At 47.5% G+C, this 20,777-nt stretch overlaps 1 protein-coding gene across 2 annotated transcripts in view; it reads left to right on the top strand.

Moving 5' to 3' along the window:
- robo2 (roundabout, axon guidance receptor, homolog 2 (Drosophila)) overlaps window positions 1-20,777 on the top strand; it is a 1,648,725-nt gene that overhangs the window by 25,230 nt on the left and 1,602,718 nt on the right. For both annotated transcript variants that reach the window (XM_038801330.1, XM_038801331.1), the window contains exon 2: window positions 10,576-10,680. In XM_038801330.1, coding sequence (XP_038657258.1) covers window positions 10,590-10,680 — 91 coding nt within the window. In that variant the 5' untranslated portion in view covers window positions 10,576-10,589. The remainder of the gene's footprint in view (window positions 1-10,575; window positions 10,681-20,777) is intronic.

The following is a 20,777-nucleotide window of genomic DNA, read 5'->3' as shown; positions in this document are numbered from 1 at the left end:
AACCCACGCAGACACGGGGAGAATGTGCAGACTCCGCACAGACAGTGACCCAAGCCGGGAATCAAACCTGGAAACCTGGAGATTTGAAGCAACAGTGCAAACCACTGTGCTGCCATGCATTAAGTTTTTAAAATATGTCCTGTTCATTTGTCATTCCCTTGCAGGATTTCCTTGTGCACTAGACCTTTCACACATTCTGACCTCCTTTATTAATCTCCATAACTCTCAGCCTCATCCCCAACTTTCACTCCCACAGTCACCTCACATTTTGATTTGTTACGTTTTCTTTCCCCTCCGTAGTCGTTAGACTGGCCCTGGCCTCTTCATCCTATTAACCTCCACCTTCTCCTCACACGCTGACCTGCTGCTTTGGTTCCCATTTACAATTATACTTCTTGTAGTTTTATGGCAAATAAACAAATAAGAACAAATAAATCACCTACAGATTGGAGGAGGAGAGGAAAACTGAAAGAGAGGAGTTTAATATTGTTAAAGTTCTAGCAATGAAAGATTTCAAGTTGTTCCCAAGTGGAATGGGGCACTGTGTCTAAATTGGAATTATTTGGGGGTGTGCAGAACTAGGGGTCAGAGTTTGAGGATAAGGACTTAATCCTTTTTGGACTGAAGGAAGGAGAAATGTGTTCACCCAGAGAGCGGTGAATCCGTGGAATTCACTACCAGAGGCCAAAACGTTGTGTGATTTCAAGTAGCAATTAGATACAGCTCTTGGGGCTAAAGGGATCAAGGGAAAGGAGGGGACAGCGGGATCAGGGTACTGAACTTGATGATCAGCCATGATCACAATGAAAGGCGGAGCAAACTCGAAGGCCGAATGGCCGCCTCCTGTTTCTATTTTCTATGTATGTTTCTATGTAAACTAATTTAAGTGCTCCTCGGCTCAGCGGACAGTCTCTGAGACAGAAGGTCCATGTGCCACCCCCTGAGATTTGAGTACACAATGTGAGCTAGCACTCACGTTGGCACTGAGGGTAGTTTGTCACTGTCACAGGTGGAGACCATAGCCCTGAGTTCACATAACTCACCCACATGCCAACTGAGTCCTTTGGAACTGATAAGTTAAAATTACCTCTTTTTTTCTACTTCTCTTAGTTGTGGCACATATGTGTATGTGTATGTGTGTGTGTGTGTGCACAAGTATACACATTTGTGTGCATGTGAGTGACTTTGGGTATCAGTGAGACTCGTTGCCCATGACACTCACTGACTAGCTTCACACAGAAGGAAACGTTGCTCTGCTCATGTGAAGGGGTTATCCCCAAGCACGGCTAGATTCCCCCCGGTGAGAGTCAGCAGTCTTTTGGGGTCACTGAGAAAAATTGGAGGAAATGTAAAAGATTAGATCTATTTTATTTCTAAATCTCAAATTAGCCACATGTCGTCACCGTTATTTATTGTGACTAAAGCACTCACCCTACACTGGGCAGAGGGCTGAATAAAGTAAGTGTGTGTATCTGATGCCAATTATAATGTATCACCTTTCATTGTAACCTCATTTACTGGGTTTGTGATGGATGAATGACTAATTGGGGGAGTCATTTGAATTGATTTTGTGGAGATGATTCTGTCTCTGCCTCTCTCGCCTGCATGTGTGTATCCACTTGTTTATTCACTGTTGCTAATGGTCCATATGTTTGAATGATAGCTCTCGCTGAACTAAGGAGTACAAACTGGCATTATTTACCCGCAGGAATAAAATGAGAAGCAGTCCTTTATTTTGCCTGAGTCAGCGGCAGAAGTGCTTAACCAGTCCATAACCTTCTACCTGTTGTGTGTCGGGATAAGACTGCAAGAGAGAGTCATGAGTTAGTTGCATAACAGTGAGTCAATTCGGAGGGGGCATAAATTGATGGTGTCACAAAATCTGAGTGCAAAGATTGGATAGTTTGATGATCAACCGGATCCCAAGTGTTGAAAGACCTTGACAAGGTTCACCATACTTTTCATCTGTCTTTAGCAAAAGATGTTAGGCCACCGAATGGGCAGAAACTTGAGAAAGAAGAGACATTAGAAAAGCTGACCCATTGATAAGTCACCATGGACTGGATGAAATGCATTTGAGGACACTCAAGGGAGTAAGGGTGGACATTACCGAGGCAATGGTTGGAACCTCCCAATCCTCCTTAGGTACAGGCATGGTGCCATGCTGGAGAATTGCAAATGTTACACCCTTATTCAAAAAAACTGCGTAATGATAAAGCCAGGAACCTCAGGCCAGTAAATGTAATCTTGGTGGCATGAAACATTCAATAATGATAATCTTTATTAGTGTCACAAGTAGGCTTACACTGCAATGAAGTTACTGTGAAAATCCCCTAGTCGCCACATTCCAGCACCTGTTCAGGTACATGGAGGGAGAATTCAGAATGTCCAATTCACCTGACAAGTACGTTCTTTCAGGGCTTGTGGGAGGAAACCGGAGCATCCCGAGGAAGCCCACGCAGACACGGGGAGAACGTGCCGACTCCGCACAGTCAGTGACCCAAGCGGGAATTGAACCTGGGTCCCTGGCGCTGTGAAGGGACAGTGCCAACCACTGTGCTACCGTGCCGCATTTTAGAAATGATTAACAGCCACTTGAACAATCATGAATTAATTGAGGTAACGGAGAGGATTGATGAGATAATGCCGTTGCCATGGTATACACGGACCTCCATAAAGTGTTTTGTAAAATGTCAAATAGTAGGTTTATCGGCACACTTGGAGAGTAAGGAATAAAAGAGGAAGTGACAGCATGGACACAAAAGTTGACTGAGTGCGAGGAAACAGAGTGTAATGATGAACTGCTGTTTTTCAGACTGGAGGAAGGTAGACATTGGGATTCCCACAGGAAGGTGCAATAAGGCCTCTGTTTTACTTGAGACATGATGGCCCATAACTGCCTCGGAGTGGGAATCAGCGGCACATGAGAGGGTGGGCCTGGGTCTTTACAAAGGTTACGCTGAAGTTAGAAGTAGTTTTTATTCCCTTATAACTCTTTCAGAGTCACTATTGGGAGTCACTATTGGTAAAACTGGCAGAAAAACCTGAGGTTAGTGATTTAAATCATTTTGTCGGGTGGTTCCTAGCTCAGCGCAATCATCTAGGGAAAGCTTGCGCTTCTGGACAATTGCCGGGTAAACCCCTTACCTGGGAACGTCCAAGTGAGATTCCCCAGCACATCTTTACTCTGCCAAACCTGACATTGGTGAGCCAGGAACTTATGGTGCATCATGTGCTACACTTGTGTGTACAGGGTAAAGGGCACAATTTCAAAACATTCAGCCCCTGAGCCTTTTTCGCTATTCTATAAATATTGGCTGATTTGTACCCCGACTCCAGTTACCTCCACATCTATTACTTGTACCTGCATCACCCGTAGACGTTTGAACGAAAAGCTATCTAGCTTTTGTGTGATCAACTGTTTCCTGACTTCACTGCTAAATGGCCTTGTCTATGTTCAAGTTTATGCCCTTGGTTCTGGATTCTCCCACCAGAGGAATTTGTTCCTAAATTACAACAATGACTAATTTCCGAAGTGCTTTATTCACTGAAAAGTGGGATGTCTTGAGCTTATGAAAGATGTTATACAAATGCAAATCTTCCTATTTTACTTTAGGCAGTCTCCCAGTCATCTCCCTTCGAGGTTGAGTTGCCAGAGATTCTGCAACCTTTTTCCTTAATTCTCAGTTGGAAAAATTAAATTTCCTACCACAGAATCACAAGAGTTGTTACGGTGCAGAAAGAGGCCATTTGGCCCCTCGCGTCTGTGCCAGCTCTCCAAACGAAATGAAAAATGAAAATCGCTTATTGGCAAAGTAGGCTTCAAATTAAGTTACTGTGAAAAGCCCCTAGTCGCCACATTCCGACGCCTGTTCGGGGAGGCTGGTACGGGAATTGAACCGTGCTGCTGGCCTGCATGGTCTGCTTTAAAAGCCAGCTATTTAGCCCAGTGTGCTAAACGAGCATCGTGGTCCGGTTCCATCCCCCGCCTTTTCCCCATACCCCATAACATTGTTTTTACTTAAATAATCGTCAAATGCCTCCTTGAATGCCTCGATTGACCTGCTTCCACCACACTTCCAGGCAGCGCATTCCAGAAAGTCTGTGTGAAAAGTTTTTACTAATTCAAACTTTCCCCCTTGAATTCCTGCCACTTTAAACTGAATTTGAGGTAGAAGGCTGTGTTATAGTGTGTTTCTATTCCACCAAATAATTGGAGGAGACTCGGGAACAGAGCAATCGTTTATTGACCAATGTGCTGGGAGAGAACAACCTCGGAGAAGGATCTCCAGAGCTGACTTTGCCCAACTTAAGAATTCAAGGAACATTTATACATTGCAGACCACGTAGGCACAGATATTGTTTATATTTGAGCATTGTCTGGTTCAAACTTTACATTAAACAAGTTGTAGGTGTGCACCCAGGCAGAGTGAGTAATGTCTATATCTATCCTTTATCCTCCCTGGACCTCTCCCTAACCTCTTTCTTGGTGTTAGAATGAATAGATGCGCCCAATCCATGGGTTGATTTGAGAAAACATGTTAACCTTTATTCTGACTCCTTGAAGATGGTATCTCAAAAAACAAATTGTCGAGGTCACTACGAACCAGTTAGACTGAAAACATGCTGTTGGCCCTGATCTTGACTCTTCGCACTTGGTCAGTATTCAGTTAGTATCATTTGTGTCTATTTTGCCACATCAGCATATTAATTCTTGACACCTTTGTGGAATTATCCTTTCCTAGTCTACTATATTGCACTGTATTTATATAAACTCAAAGGTCCCTAAGAATAATTGTTGATTGTCCCAATCAATTGTTGCTCATAAACTCTATTCATTTGCCTCCCTACAAGAGGCTGTTAAGCACGATCAGAGGGTTCTCTGTCCAAGCTTTTGAAGGAGGTGAAGTGAGACATGGTGATTTGATCAGTGATTAAAGGACAGTGGTTTGATGACTGAAGTTTCAATGGTAGAATGGGAGAGGTTCGATTCCCAGCTTGGGTCACTGGCTGTGTGGCACGTTCTCCCCGTGTCTGCGTGGGTTTCCTCCGGGCGCTCTGGTTTCCTCCCACAACTCCTGAAAGACGTGCTTGTTAGATAATTTGGACATTCTGAATTCTCCCTCTGTGTACCTGAGCAGGTGCCGGAATGTGGCGACTAGGGGCTATTCACAGTAACTTCATTGTAGTGTTAATGTAAGCCTATTTGTAACAATAAAGATTATTAAAAAAAACAAGCAATGAAAAAAATATTTATGGGCAATGTTGGGACAAATGATTGTAAAAGGGAAGAAAGGGATTTGAAAACAAGTTCTATTGAGTAGACACTCTGGTGAAGAGACTGTCGCGGCAGATTGATAAAGAATGAATTTGTTAAAGGGCAGGACAGTAACTCCGAGGTCCCAGGTTCAATCCCCGCTCTGAGTCACTGTCCGTGTGCAGTTTGCACATTCTCCCTGTGTTTACGTGGGTTTCGCCCCCACAACCCAAAGATGTGCAGGATAGGTGGACTGGCCACGCTAAATTGCCCCTTAATTGGAAAAAACGAATTGGGTACACAAAATCAGAGGCTGTTTAGCACAGGGCTAAATCGCTGGCTTTGAAAGCAGACCAAGGCAGGCCAGCAGCACGATTCAATTTCCGTAACAGCCTCCCCGAACAGGCGTCAGAATGTGGCGACTGGGTGCTTTTCACAGTAACTTAATTTGAAGCCTACTTGTGACAATAAGCAATTTTCATTTATTAAAAAAGAAAAAAAAAGAATGAATTCGTTGGAATGCACAACGGAAACAAGCCGCAGGTTTTTTACATTGAAAGTTAAATTTGCGAGTGTGACAGGCTGGATCAGGGATTTTGATGAGGATGATCCTTGATGTAATGAAGATGGGGGGGGGCGGGGGTTAGGGTTTGAGCAATGGAGGGAGAGAACAATTGAGAGAGGGGAAGGGACATACACGGGAAATGTTCTTGGAGTGGAAGAGTGCAGCCTTAATGACTGGATAAAGGTCACCATAGGTTCAACTTGGATGCTGAGGGAGTGGCAAAGCACCTCCAGCCTGAAGCGTCGCTGGAGAGATTGATGGATAGTAGAAACAAAAGGCGAAAGGACCAAAAGAAGTAATGGAACGAAGAACAGAATATGCTGGAAAAGCTCAGCCAGTCAGGCGTGACGTCTGGGCAGAGAAGTGACAAGTTAACATGGCAGGCAGAAACCTTCCTTCAGAAGTCATTCAATTGTCACTTCTCTCCACAAATGCCTTGCCTGATCAACGTTTCCAGCATTTCCCAATTTTCTTTTAAAATTTCAGTCTTTCAACTGTTCTTTATTTTATCATCAAAACCCTTTGCCTTTTTTTGCAGAGTGGGAGGGTGTTGACTCACAGCCATTGCCTGAAAGGGCAGAGGACGCAGCTGGGGGGAGGGAGGTGGGGGAGGGGGGGGGGGGGGAGAGGGTGGCTGAGGAGAATGGGATAGCTCTTCCAAAGGGCTGGCGCAAGCAGGATGGGCCGAAAGGCCTTCTTCCGTCCCATAAGTTCCATGATCCAGGACTTGGTGTTGGTGAGATTGTTGGGTAGCTGGGTGACAATCGTTGGCAGAAATAGGATTACGTTAGGCACAAGTGAGAACTGACCCCGTATCTCAGGATAAAGCCGCCCAAGGATTAACATGCCATGGATAAGTACACCAAGGTGAACAAGCCTACATAGAAACAGGGGGAGGCCATTCAGCCCCTCAAGCCTGTCATGCCATTGAATTAGATGATGGTTTATCTACAGCTTAACGCCATCCACCCTACTTGGTTCTTTTACCCTTATCAATCTCAATTTTGAAATTTAGAGTTGAGGCTCAGCTGCAACAGCTTATTGTGGGAGAACCTTTGTGTGAAAAAGTGCTTCTGACATCACCCCCTGAATGATTCAGCTCTAGTTTTACAGTTACTCCTCCTTGTTCTTGACTCTGTCCACCCGAAGAAGTAATTTCTCTCTATCTGCTCTATCAATTCCTTTAAGGATCTTAAACACCTCAGTTGGATCAGCCCTTGCTATTCCATATTGAAGAGAATATCAAAGAAGATTGTTATTGGCTTCCGGCATGGTAAAGTCCAATTAAAAAATGTTCATCCTTTTTTTCAAATCCCTCTCTCTCTTTGTAACCGCTTCCAGCTTTACACCTTTTTGAGATATCAACACTTCTCCAATTCTTTACAAATCTCCAACTGTAATCATTCCACCTCTGGCAGCCATCCCTTCCTTCTGCTGACCAGATGTACAGCTCTGACCTCCCTTCCTAAATGTCTCCAGCTGTCAACCTTTCTATCTTTCTCTCCTAATTTAAAACCCTCTTTAAAGCTTTGATTTTTGACCAAGCTTCCATTTCCTGATCCCTCAATGTGTGGTTCGGTGTCAGATTTTGTTTGGTACTCGCTCCTGTGAAGCACTTTGGGATGTTCCATGACACGAAAGACTTGGAAATCTCCGTTCCCATTGGCCGCAAAGCCCCGCCCACGGGTTTCCCGGTGGCTTCAGTGGGAAATCCCATTGGCAAGCGGTAGGTAGAGAGAATCCCGCTGCCAGGAAACGGCGCGCCGCCAAAAAGCACGTGACCGGGGGACCAGTTCTCCACAGAAATTACTCTTAAAAATAGAATTGGAAACTGAGCTCCTTTCTAAAAAGTATTGCCCCAAGATCTCACTCTCACAAAGTCCTGCGGACACATCCACTCTCGCATTCGTAGAATCACAGGGCTTACAGTGCAGAAAGAGGCCATTCGGCCCTTCGAGTCTGCATCGGCCCCTTGGAAAGAGCATCCCTCTTAAGCCCACAACTCCACTCTATCCCCCGTAACCTAACCTTTTTTAGACACTTAAGGGCAATTTAACATGGCCAATCCACCTAACACGCACATCTTTGAATTGTGGGAGGAAACCGGAGCACCCGGAGGAAACCCATGCAGACACGGGGAGAACGTGCAGACTCTGCACAGACAGTGACCCAGCGGGGAATCGAACCTGGGACCCTGGAGCTGTACTATCCACTGTGCTACCCACTGTGCTATCGTGCTGCCTCAGTTGTTCCATATGTCCCCCATTGTCCCAGTGACTTTGGACGTTCGCCATGCTTCAGTGGGTGCACTCTCTCACCACTAAGTCAGACGGTTAATGTACAGGCCCCACTTCAGAGATTCAAGTACAAAACCTGGGCTAAATTCCCCACTGTTACTGATGGGAGTTTGTCACCTTTCAGATGAGGCACTGAACCGAGGCCCCGTCTGGTTTCTTCGGCAGATATGAAAAATCTCACTGCACTATTTAGAGAAAGAGGTGAGATAATCTCCCCCTCCCCCAGCCACCCCCCCCCCCCCCCCCCCCCCCCCCCCCCCTCCCCCCGACGCACACACACATCCTGGACAATATGGTCCTGGACAATATTTATCCTTCAGTCAACATTACTAAAACGGGGTACCTGGTGATTGACCTCATCGCTGTTTAAAAAAAGTACTTAGCAACTGTTGATTATCATATTGCTGTGTGGAGTCTTGCTGTGCATAAATGCCTTTGAGATGTGCCGTAGTATGGTTACCAACCCTCCAGGATCATCTTAGCGTCTCCAGGAATATAGAGGCAGGAATAGAACATTCAACCCTTCAAACCTGAACTGTGACCTACCTCTATGTACCAGCTTCTACTCCATGTTCCTTAATCCCCGAGTCTCCCGGATTTATACCAATCTCAGTATTAAGATTTAAGATTAAAAACTGGTTGAGCATCGATTGCTATTTGTGGAAGTCCATTCCAAATTTCCTTCACTTTGCATGGAAGGATGATGTCAAGATGTGACGCCAGGCAGAATTTTGCCTCAGAAAACCGCGTTACCTGGGAACAACAGACACCCGGGAGAGAGTTACAGGCTATAATCTAACTGAGGAGTTTGAACGTTTTATATGTAGAATCGCAGATGTCTCGAAGTGACATTTACACATTTTATGACACGCAGTTGTTGTAACCGCACAGAAGGTGAAAAGGTATCTGACATTTGTTACATTGTTAGCAGCAGGATATTCCCTTCCAGAATTAAACTGAGGATCATCTCCATGCAATGACTTGTCTATCGAGCTCAAAGTGGACACCAGGGGCAGGATTCTCCGTCCTCCCAGCTCCGTGTTTCTCGGTGGTGGGAGGCAGCATCCTGTTCGCTGGCGGTGGGATTTTCTGTTCCCGCCTGTGAATGCGAATTCCCATTAAAGCCACCCTGTGCTGTCGGGAAACCCGCAGACAGGTGGGACCAGAGATTCCGGCCGCCAGCGATTGGCAGGAAAATTCCAGCCTGGCACTCATGGTAAACACATGAGACTCAGCTCTCCGGTGACACCTCCTCGTTACAGACACTCACCACTGCGGCAGCTAACTTTATTTCTGTTGCTAGATTCATAGACGTCTACAGCACAGAAGGAGGCCATTTGTCCCATCATGTCCATGCCGGTCAACAAAGGTCTGGCGACACTAATAACATTTTTCATCGCTTGGCCTGTAGCCCCGGAGGTTACAGCAGCACAAGTGAATATCTAAATACTTCTTAAATGTTCCGAGAGTTTCTGACCCAACCACCCTTCCAGACAGTGAGTTACAGACTTCCACCACCCTCTGGGTGAAAATGTTCTCCTCAACTCCCCTCTTACCCTCCGACCTCTTACTGAGTTTTAATAAGAACAAGACAATAATCTGAAGGAAATCTGAAATCAAAGTCTGAAAATCCTGGGAATGCACAGCACCTGAAAGAGAAATAGATGGTCGAAGGAAATAGGGGCAGCACGCTAGCACAGTGGTTAGCACTGTTGCTTCACAGCGTCAGGGTCTCAGGTTCGGTTCCCGGCTTGGGTCACTGTCTGTGCGTAGACACGTTCTCACCGTGTCTGCGTGGGTTTCCTCCGGGTGCTCCGGTTTCCTCCCACAAGTCCCGAAAGACGTGCTGTTGGGTAATTTGGACATTCTGAATTCTCCCTCTGTGTACCCGAACAGGCGCCGGAATGTGGCGACGAGGAGTTTTTCCCAGTAACTTCATCGCAGTGTTAATGTAAGCCTAATTGTGACGACAAACATTTTTGTTATATTATTATAAATAGTTCAGCTTGGACCTTTCCTTCGGAATTAACCCTTTCTGCGGTGCATGGTCCAAATATCTGAGGGACGTCCATTTTCACAGAATTATAGAATCATAAAAATTGTGGGACAGAAGGAGGAGGCCAATTGGGCCCATAGTACATGTGACGGCTCAGCGAAAGAGTGCTTGTGTTCAACTCCCTGTCCCTCCTTTTTGCCTGTAACCGCTTAAGCTCCTCACCATGAACCTGTCCAATTCCCTTTGAGAACTATTCATGGAATCGGCTTCCACCACCATTCGGGGCAGAGTGTGCCTCATCCTGACACCTCTCTGATTGCAAAAGAAGTTTCACCTGCCCTCTCTCGAACTTCTGCCAACGCCTTTAGCCGCATTTGCCGATGAATAGAAGAACCCACAGTCACCTTCTCCTCCTCTACGTTTAAATTTATCATCTGTTTTCCTCTGTTTGTTCCTCCAGTTCCGTGGAAGGCGATGAATCGAAGGCAGGCACGTGGACTGTGTCACGGATTGCTGATCGTCATGCTGGCTATTTGGTGGCAGCCAATCAGGGCACAGGCACAAGGTAGGAAAAAAAGGGTTTCGCTTCTTTGAGCTGTTGGCTGGTTGCGGATGCTCCTGATTCCTCGTTGGCTATTTGTGGTTGGTGATCCTGTTTGTGGGCGAATGATTGGGCCCCAAACTGGTTGATGTTGTTTGAAATCTGTGCCAGTGATGTGTCTGCTTTCGGATTGTTCGATGAGGTCTGCGTAGACCCTCTGTTAGCAGGAAAGATTGCTTTTTCTATTTTCCATTTCCCGCATTCACACTGATTAAACCTCCAGAGGTACCAGCTGAAAGATGAGGAGCAAGGTTCTGCATTCCGCCGCACCCATCTTCTGGTGCGTCACGCGCCCCCGCCAGCCACGGGACCCTCCGTCCCGACAGCCGGCCAATGGGGTTTCCCATTTGGGACACTACCCCCCCCCCACGCCGTTGGGAAATCTGCGGGCGTGAATGCGCTGCCGGCGAAACAGAGGATCCCGCCAGTGGAGAATCCAGCCCATGGAATTCTCAACTCCTGTCCCCTAGTTGTGAATACGTTCGTCGGTACCTTCCTCACTTCCTGTTGGCGTCTCCTGATGTGTCGAGGATTTTCAGGAGTTGTGCGAATGTCAAACCACAAATCAAAATTGGAATCAGTCGGATTTATTTGAAAACCTGTCCTCCACATCTCCTGACTGTACTGTTGAAAGATTGAATTTATCGCATTGGGGAAGGAGCAGAACCTTTTTGTGAAATCAGAAAGTCAGCAGGCTTTGTGACACAAGAATTTGTAAGTTGCTAATCGAGGGGTTCGGGTGGTTTCAATATAGAATAACACATATCCGGGAGTGAGTTACAGACTGGAATCTAATCGAGGGTTTCGGGGTGGTTTATATGTAGAACAACAGATACCCGGGAGTGAGTGACAGACTGGAATTTCACTGAGATGTTTGGGGCATTATATGGAATAATCGAGCGCGTTACAGCTGAGCTAGGAGCAATTCCCAGCTTGGAGTCATTCCCAGCTTGGAGCTGACCCGAGATTGGAGCCAGCCCCAACATGGAGCCAACACTGCTGTATAGTGAGTGAGGTCAGGAAGTCAGCAGGATATGGGATTAACATCTGAATACAATAACACAAAGCAACAGGAAGAGTGGATTTTCTGGACTGGTTAGCGGACAGTTGCTGTGAGGGATGTGGCTCGATCCACCCTGAAGATTACAATCCATTCTTTCCTACATTTGAGACCAAACGTAACGCATTTCCAAAATAAAAACAGCAAATGCTGGATAAACGCAAAGGGCTGGATTCTCCCAAAATGGGACTATGTCGCCAAGCCGCCATACAAACGCTGAAGGTTCCTGCGAAAAAGTGGACCTGATTCAGTGACCTGCAGGGGGCGAGCAGGGACCCGGAGTAATTCACGCAGCTTTACCTGCGGATACGGACCCCCGCCATGGCGGACTTGGACCGCGGAGGCAGACACAGAAATTAGAGCCCCCTGATCGGCCGCGCACCCGATGATCTGACCGCACCGATCTGTCCTTGGCTGTCAATAATCCAGTGTCCGATCCCGCCCCGACCCCCACCAGGGCAGCCGCGGACTGAGTCCGCAGCCGGCACGCAAGCATCTCGACCGGCGATAGGTTGTTAGAACCATGCCGTTGGGAACTCGGCCGGTTGGGAGCGGAGGGTGGCTGGGCGGGCCTCTGACCGTGGGCCCCCAGTCGCGCGCCGTACTCCGCGATCACACCGATTCTCGTGGGATGGGGCTAATTGGATATCTCTTTCAAAGAGATAGCACAAGCATGAGGGGCTGAAAGGCCTCCTTCTGTGTACGAATCATTCTCTGATTCTATCTCCGTAACTTCCTCCACTCTCTCGCTCCACCAAACCTTCCATCATTCTGTCTCTTGTGCATAGCCGTTCTGCGCACTTTGCTTTCATCCCCCTGGGTTCCACACACTGGATTTCTCCCCTTAACGCTCTCAACTCTCCACCTCCCTCTTTAAACCTCCTCAAACCCCATGCTTTAACCCCTGTCCTTTTGGTCACCTACCCCCTTCGTCCTTTGACCCTGTGTCTAATTTTCCCCTCCAGCACAAGGAGAATTTATCAGGGTCGATGGTGCTACATGTATGCAAGTTACCAATGCTGTTGTTGACTAGTTTCCTTGCCCTGTTGCCATGGGAACGAAACATTTGGTTTCACGGAGATCCTCGTTCTGTGGCACACAGCTCTTCAGAGAAGTTCTAAGCGTGAAAGTTTTTCATGTTTCTATTCATTCTCTTTAGTCTCTCACTCTCTTTTTGTGCCATTAATGGATTATAGCTTTCACGCATGTTCAGAGGCTGTGAAATACGTTTTCGTTTCAAGTTATTTTAGTTCTTTTATTTATGCTGGTGGGCAGCAGCGGGAGGAAGTGCTGAATTGAATAAATGAGCCTGTGCTCGCTCATGAGAAAGGAAATAACTTTCCCTTGCAATCCTGTGGATTTTGAACCCTGGGGTATCTAGATTGGATTGAATCTGGCACCAACGAATTTGTTGTAACTGATCAAATTATATCAAGCTGGATCTGAGAGCAGTGAGTGGGGGCCATTTGGCATTAACCTTCTGAGGTCAGTATTTTCCAGTTGGCAAGATATTAAGAGGGAGAACATTTCCCAGGATGTGAGAGCTGTTTCCGAAAGGAAGGCCGAGGAGCATTTAACAGGTCTGCACTCACTAGTCTGAGAGACAGCTAAGGCTTACAATCGCACTATGGGAGCAGGATATGGGCCTACACTCTCAGTTTGGGTACAGGATGTGGGCCTACACAACCTGGGAGAAGGATGTTCACTCTGAGCTTGGGAGCAGGATGTGGGCCTACACTTTCTGCTTGGGAACAGGATGTGGGCCTGCACTCTGAGTTTGGGAGCAGGATGTGGGCCTACACTTTCAGTCTGGAAATAGAATGTACACACTCAGCTTGTGAGCAGAATGTGGGCCTACACTCAGCTTGGGAGCGGGATGTGGGCCTTCACATCTCAGTCTGCGAGCTGGATGCAGGCCTGCACTCTCAGTTTGGGAGCTGGATGCGGGCCTGCACTCTCAGTTTGGGAGCTGGATGCGGGCCTGCACTCTCAGTTTGGGAATGGGATGTGGGCCTTCACATCTCAGCTTGGGAGCGGGATGTGGGCCTGCACTCTCAGTTTGGGAGCTGGATGCGGGCCTGCACTCTCAGTTTGGGAATGGGATGTGGGCCTACACATCTCAGTCTGGGAACAGGATGCGGGCCTGCACTCGCAGCCTGGGAGCAGGGTGTTGGTCTACATTCCCAGCTTGGGAGCAGGATGAGGGCCTGCACTCTTAGCGAAAGGCGCTCCACCGAAAATCATGCAGCTGAGGGACTGGAGAACCCAGGCTTCAATGATTCTATGGCACTTCCGGGCATATAGTCTTCATCAGAGCCGATGAAAGACATGGAGAATAAATAAGAAGGACGCCATTTGGACCTTTGTGCTTAATATTGCTCCGTCCCAGATGAATCCAACAAAACACCCCCGCAAGTCCGTTATCGATCTTGTAGCTTTACCAGTGCTGACTGATATACTGATATGATTCCGTCACTTTCCATTTGCATTCCTGATTTCCAGAATCTAAAGTTTAATAGTCCTTTTCTTTTGTTTTTACCACTTGCACACAACGAGGGTTAGCAGGCATGTGGGCAGCAGAGGTTCCTGATCACTCTGTACATAATGTTGCAATGGTGTAACCTTGCGGTTTAGAAAAGGAATGCGTTGTGTTCATGCCTGGAGCAATGTCGCACAATGCAAGCTTTTTCTGCCTGATGAGAGTGCCGGCCAACACCAATGCTTCAATGTGACATGACGTTCATTGACATTTCGTGAGAACCACCAAACATAGCCCCAGCATTGGAGAATCCCGCCCAAAGTGTTGACGCCATCGTAAACGCCGGAGCATTTTACGATGGTGGCTGGCCCCTAGGATCAGCGATACTGCAATACACAGGGGGCCAGCACGGCGCTGGAGTGCTTCATGCAGCTCCAGCTGCCATTATGGGCGTGAGCATGGCTGTGCGAGTTTGCACGTGTGCGCAATGGCCGGCGCGGTAGGCACCGATCAAGGGCCAGGCCACCATGGAGGCCTCCCCCGGAGACTGATCCCCCCCCCCCCCCCCCCACCAACCAGGCCGCCCCCCGCAGCCAGAACGCGAGGAGGTCCCACTGGGTAGGACCACATGAGAACGATGCCGGTGGGACTCGGCCCAACTCGGCGGACACTTGGGCCATCACGCGGGGAGAATCACCGGGGGGGAGGGGGGGTGTTGAGTGGTCCCCGACCGGTGCCGCGGCGACCATGCCAGTGCCATTGGCACCGATTCTCTGGTGAACGGAGAATCGGCGGGCCGGCATCAGAGCTGCATTGCGGGATTCGTGGCCCCCCCACCCTCTCCCGGTGATTCCCCGATCCGGCGCGGGATCAAAGAATCCCGCCCATAATATATTGAAACCGTGGTGAGTCAGACGTGGATGACACAAAATTCCAGTTAAGTCAAAGTCGTCAACTATTCCCACCGGCAGAATAGCAAATCCCATAGAACGATGTCCATGGAGCAGCACGGTAGCATAGTGGTTAGCACTATGGCTTCACAGCACCATGTTCCCAGGTTCGATTACCCCGCTGGGTCGCTGTCTGTGTGGAGTCTGCACGTTCTCCCCGTGTGTGCGTGGGTTTCCTCCGGGTGCTCCGGTTTCCTCCCACAGTCCAAAGATGTGCAGGTTAGGTTGATTGGCCATGCTAAATTACCCTTCGGTGAGATGGGGTTTCTGGGTTACAGGGATAGGGTGGAGGCGTGGGCTTAAGTGGGATGCTCTTTCTCAGAGCCAGTGCAGACTCGATGGGCCGAATGGTCTCCTTCTGCACTGTAAATTCGATGATCTATGCTAAACTGGTATTCCGCATTGGTAACTCAAAGCTTGTCATATGACTGCAATGACCAATCAGAGCGGAGTTAGGCCACACAAGGCGCAAAGTCATGCAGCACTGGGATAGCCATCATTTGGCATCGAGATTTCTCCGTGGAAGATGTGGAAAACCCATGAGTATGGCTAAACATGTAGTTGAAAATATTGGCGATTGGGGAGAAACTGAGATTGACACAGCAAATGGAAAACTGTGGCAAGGAGAAGACAATATAAAGGAGTGGGAGATTCCACCATCACGTTTGACAACCATTCTGAAACACAAGATGAACAGTTCGGCAAGCAGGCATTCTCTTCAGCAAAGGAAAGGATGGGAATGACTGCCAATCCCAACATTGAAGAGGATCTGCTAACGTGGTTAGGGGAAGCCCGATCTGAGAGTGTCACCAGCTGTGGTCCATTCCGGCAGTGAAGTGACCTGGAAAAGGAGCTGGGCGATAATGGAGTTCACCTGCACCAACAGGAGGCAGGATTGTGCAAACCGCACAGCCAAGCTCCAACCAGTGGAACAGGTGCTGGTTAGAAACCTGTTATACACCATCGACAGCCGCTCACCTCTCAGATTACTCACCTGATGAAGGAGCTACGCTCCAAAAGCTAGTGATTCCAATTAAACCTGTTGGACTTTAACCTGGTGCTGTAAGACTTCTTACTGTGAACCACCCCAGTCTAATGCAGGCATCTTCACATCAGCTTAGTGATGTGATTAGTACATGTGAGGAGTTCCAATGGAACTGGTCAGATCATACCATCACAGTGTTATGATCCAGGGTTTAGAGAACTCCAAGGTGTATTAAAGTGTATCATAAATAGATTTTGGTTCTGGGGAACACAAGGGCCCATAATAGAGGTGCAACAGAGAACTAAGAGTATATTTAAACAAAAACAATGTTTATTCTATAAACCCAGTTAACATTTTATAAACATATAGTGAACATCTTAGCAACCATCTATTCAAATACCCCCCTCCCCCAAAGAAGACAATACTCTATAAGTAACCAATAAATCTTTCCTTTTAACATCCAAAAGACACAAACCCTTTTTACAGAAGGACAGCAGGTTTAAATTCTCTACTGAGAGCAGTTACCACTTTGAAATCACCAAATGAACATTCTTTAGCTTGCAGAGATTCATACACATCTTCCTGTGACTGCATCTTCTCCAAAACTAAAACGAAACTAAACAGAACCACAAAGCAGCTTTTCAGCTCAACATGAAAGTGAAAGACAGCCCAACTCCACCCACCCTCTGACATCACTGCTGCCATTTGAGAAACACACATTTCTTAAAGGGACTATTATATGACATGGATCCAGTAAATTCTTCAATTGCGAAACTGGGGAGGGCGATGACTCTGAAGAGCCTGTATGCCCGCCCGTGTGCTCAACTGATTGATTGATATTTATAGTCGCATGTACCGAAGTACAGTGAAAAGTATTTTTCTGCGGCCAAGGGAACGTACACAGTACGTACATAGTAGACAAAAGAATCATCGACAGAGTACGTTGACAATGTTACAATGTTACATCAACAAATAGTGATTGGTTACAGTGCAAAACAAGGGCCAAACAAGAGCAGCCTAGGGCATCGTGAATAGTGTTCTTACAGGGAACAGATCAGTCCAAGGGGGAGTCGTTGAGGAGTCTGGTAGCTGTGGGGAAGAAGCTGTTCCTATGTCTGGATATGTGGGTCTTCAGACTTCTATATGTTATGCCAGATGGAAGGGTCTGGAAGAGGGCAATGCCTGGGTGGGAGGGGTCTCTGACAATGCTGTCTGCCTTTCTGAGGCAGCGGGAGGTGTGGACAGAATCAATGGGGGAATGACGAGCTGTGTGATGCGTTGGGCTGAGTTCACCACACTCTGCAGTTTCTTACGATCTTGGATCGAGCAGTTGCCGTACCAGGCTGTGATGCAGCCAGATAGGATGCTCTCTATGGCACATCTGTAGAAGTTTGTGAGAGTCGATGCAGACATGCCGAATTTCTTTAGCTTCTGTAGGAAGTAGAGACGTTGTTGGACTTTCTTGACTGTGGCATCAACGTGAGTGGACCAGAACAGACTGTTGGTGATGGTGACCCCCAGGAACTTAAAGCTATCGACCATATCTACTTTGGAACCATTGATGTAGACGGGAGTGTGCTTCCTGATGTCAATGATCAGTTCATTGGTCTTTCCAACATTTAGAGAGAGGTTGTTTTCGGTACACCATGCAATCAAGTGATTTATCTCCCTTCTGTCGTCTGATTCGTTGTTGTTTGAGATACGACCCACCACAGTCGTACCATCTGCAAGTTTATAGATTGAATTGGAGTTGAATCTTGCCACATAGTCGTGTGTGTATAGGGAGTACAGTAGAGGACTGAGCGCACATCCTTGCGGGGCCCCGGTGTTGAGGACTATTGTGGAGGAGGTGCTGTTGCCGATCCTGACAGATTGTGGTCTGTCGGTGTCAAGGATCCAGCAGCACAGGGAGGGATCAAGTCCAAGTTTGCAAAGTTTGGTTATTAGTCTTGTCGGGATAATGGTGTTGAAGGCGGAGCTGTAGTCTATGAACAGCAGTCTGACGTAGGTGTCCTTGTTGTCGAGATGTTTGAGAGTTGATTGTAGGGCCAGAACGATAGCATCTGCTCTGATTTCCTAACCGATGCAGAGAAAGGATAACCGATAACCGATAAAGGACGTAGAGAAGCTCCGGGGTTTCGCAGAGCAGCACAAAAATGAGTTTGACGACATTGCTAACACGGCGGACTGCATAGCTGTCACAAGTCTGAACGCTATGAGCAGAAAAAGATTGCAGAATTTTTCAGGAGCTAACACCCGACATTTTAAAATGCAAAGCTCCAGCCTTTTACAAAGTTAAGCCATTGTGAAGTGTGAACAAATTGAATAAAGGCTTTTTCACACGTTTCCTGCTAGACTGTGCTGTTATTTGGCATTTTAATATATTATTTTGACAGACCATTTTTGGAGGTGCATCAAGTTAGATAGAGACGCATTCATGTAGGAATGAGACCTCCTGGGCCATCACAAAGCTGCACTTAATACATATTGGGAGGCAGAACCGTTGGGCTACGACTCATTTGAGTTTCAACTACCTCATTGTAGGAGGGATGTGGTAGCTCTGGAAAGGGTGCAGAGTAGATTTACCAGGATGTTGCCTGGGCTGGAGAGCTTTAGTTATGAAGAGAGATTGGATAGACTGGGGTTGTTTTCCTTGGAGCAGAGGAGACTGAGGGGGGACATGACTGAGATGCATAAAATTATGAGGGGCAGAGATAGAGAAGTCAGGAAGAATCTTTTCTCCTTGGTGGAGGGATCAATGAGCAGGGGGCATAGATTTAAGGTAAGAGGCAGGAGGTTTAGAGGGGATGTGAGGGAAAACCTTTCACCCGGGGGTGGTGGGAGTCTGGAACTTGCTGCCTGAAAGGGTGGTGGAGGCAGAGACCCTCATAACATTTCAGAAGTATTTAGATATGCTCCTGAGATGCCAAGGCATACAAGGGTCAAGTGCTGGAAAATGGAATTGGAATATAGGGTGATTGTTTTGACGTGATGGGCCGAATGGCCTTTTCTGTGCTGTAGACTTCGATGACTAATGCCCATGGAGCAGGAAGAGGCCCTTAATTTGCTTCTTAACTGACTTGATTGGGTTCCTAGCAGGTAACTTGACTGCCCATTTTCTTGCCACTGGCAAAATGGCACAGTGGCAGGAACGTAATGGGTACCCCTCCACCCACCACCCCCCCTGCCATCCTGTGCCTTTTTCCCCCAGACTTTCCAATGCCCAGTCCCTCACCAATGACCCTGGAAAATTCTGGCCCATGTTCTTGTCTATACACTTGGATAATGAAAACCCTCTACACCTTTCCAATATTCCCAGGGGACGTGACACAGGCAGACATGATCCTACATCTTCACACAGTGTCCTCGTGCATGCATGTTTGAATAAAAATGACGGAGCTATACGACCATAAGACATAGGAGCAGAATTAGCCCACTCGGCCCATCGCGTCTGCTGCGCCATTCAATCATGGTTGATATTTTCTCATCCAGTTGGCATGGAGTCCGAAAAACCAGGCTATTTGTCCCTAAACTGTTGTTCTGGCTGAGGTAAACAAACTCACGTGTGAAGCCTGAGGCCTTCTTGGTGGGATTTTGGGTTATCCATCTGCTGGAATTCTCTTGAACACTCCAGGAATTGAAGATTAATCTCCAGAGCGCAACCAGGGAGAAAAATCATGGGAACAGCCTCCACAAAAATCATTTTCTTTTTCTTTGAATGGATTTGTTCATTCGTTACAAAATTAATTGAGATGGGGGAAAGAAATATGGGTTGACTGATCGTTAAGTCACAGGAAAATGGCAAACCAATGGCACTAAGTCATGATGCTTGTTTGAAGAGATGATGCAGGGATGATGGGCTAAATGGACTCCTTTGGGCTGTAGGAATTCTGTGATTCTGTTGATCCAATTGGATAACAGCTGTCACATGGATCGAAATCCTGGAATTCCCTTCCTGACAGCACTCTGGGTGTACCTACACCAAATGGAAGACACCCATTCAAGAAGGCAGCTCACCACCACCTTCTGAAGGGCAGTTAGGGATGGGCAATAAATGCTGGCCTAGCCAGCGACACCCACATCCCGTGAAAGAATAGAAAGAAGTAGAAATAGCTTCTCTTTCCAATTAGACATGTCGAGGATGGACATGTCGACAGCCATCCTGAGAGTGCACCGGCGGAGCAGCGGCAAGCAGGAAGGCGCTGCACTGCACTGACCCCCTTAGGGCAAATTTCACCTGCTCCAATTTAATAAACCCCGCCATATCGTTGACCCAGGCCTCCACGCTTGGGGGCCTCGCATCCTTCCACTGAAGTAGAATGCTCCGCCGGGCTACTAGGGACGCAAAGGCCAGAACACCGGCCTCTTTTGCCTCCTGCACTCCCGGCTCCACTGCAACCCCAAATATTGCGAGTCCCCAGCCTGGATTGACCCTGGATCCTACCACCCTCGAGACACCGCCACTCTCCTCAACCTAACTTACACCAAGGAGAAGTGTGTGTTCAGCACGAACCGATTAGCCATCCGCAGCTTTGCGGTTCAGAACGGAACTCTACGGCCCGACTCCCCCTCCCCCACTGCCCCAAG

Source organism: Scyliorhinus canicula, chromosome 7 (genome assembly GCF_902713615.1).
Source record: "Scyliorhinus canicula chromosome 7, sScyCan1.1, whole genome shotgun sequence".
NCBI classification, from domain to species: domain Eukaryota; kingdom Metazoa; phylum Chordata; class Chondrichthyes; order Carcharhiniformes; family Scyliorhinidae; genus Scyliorhinus; species Scyliorhinus canicula.
Note: the sequence above shows the minus strand (reverse complement) of the source record. Positions and strands in the feature narration are given on the sequence as shown.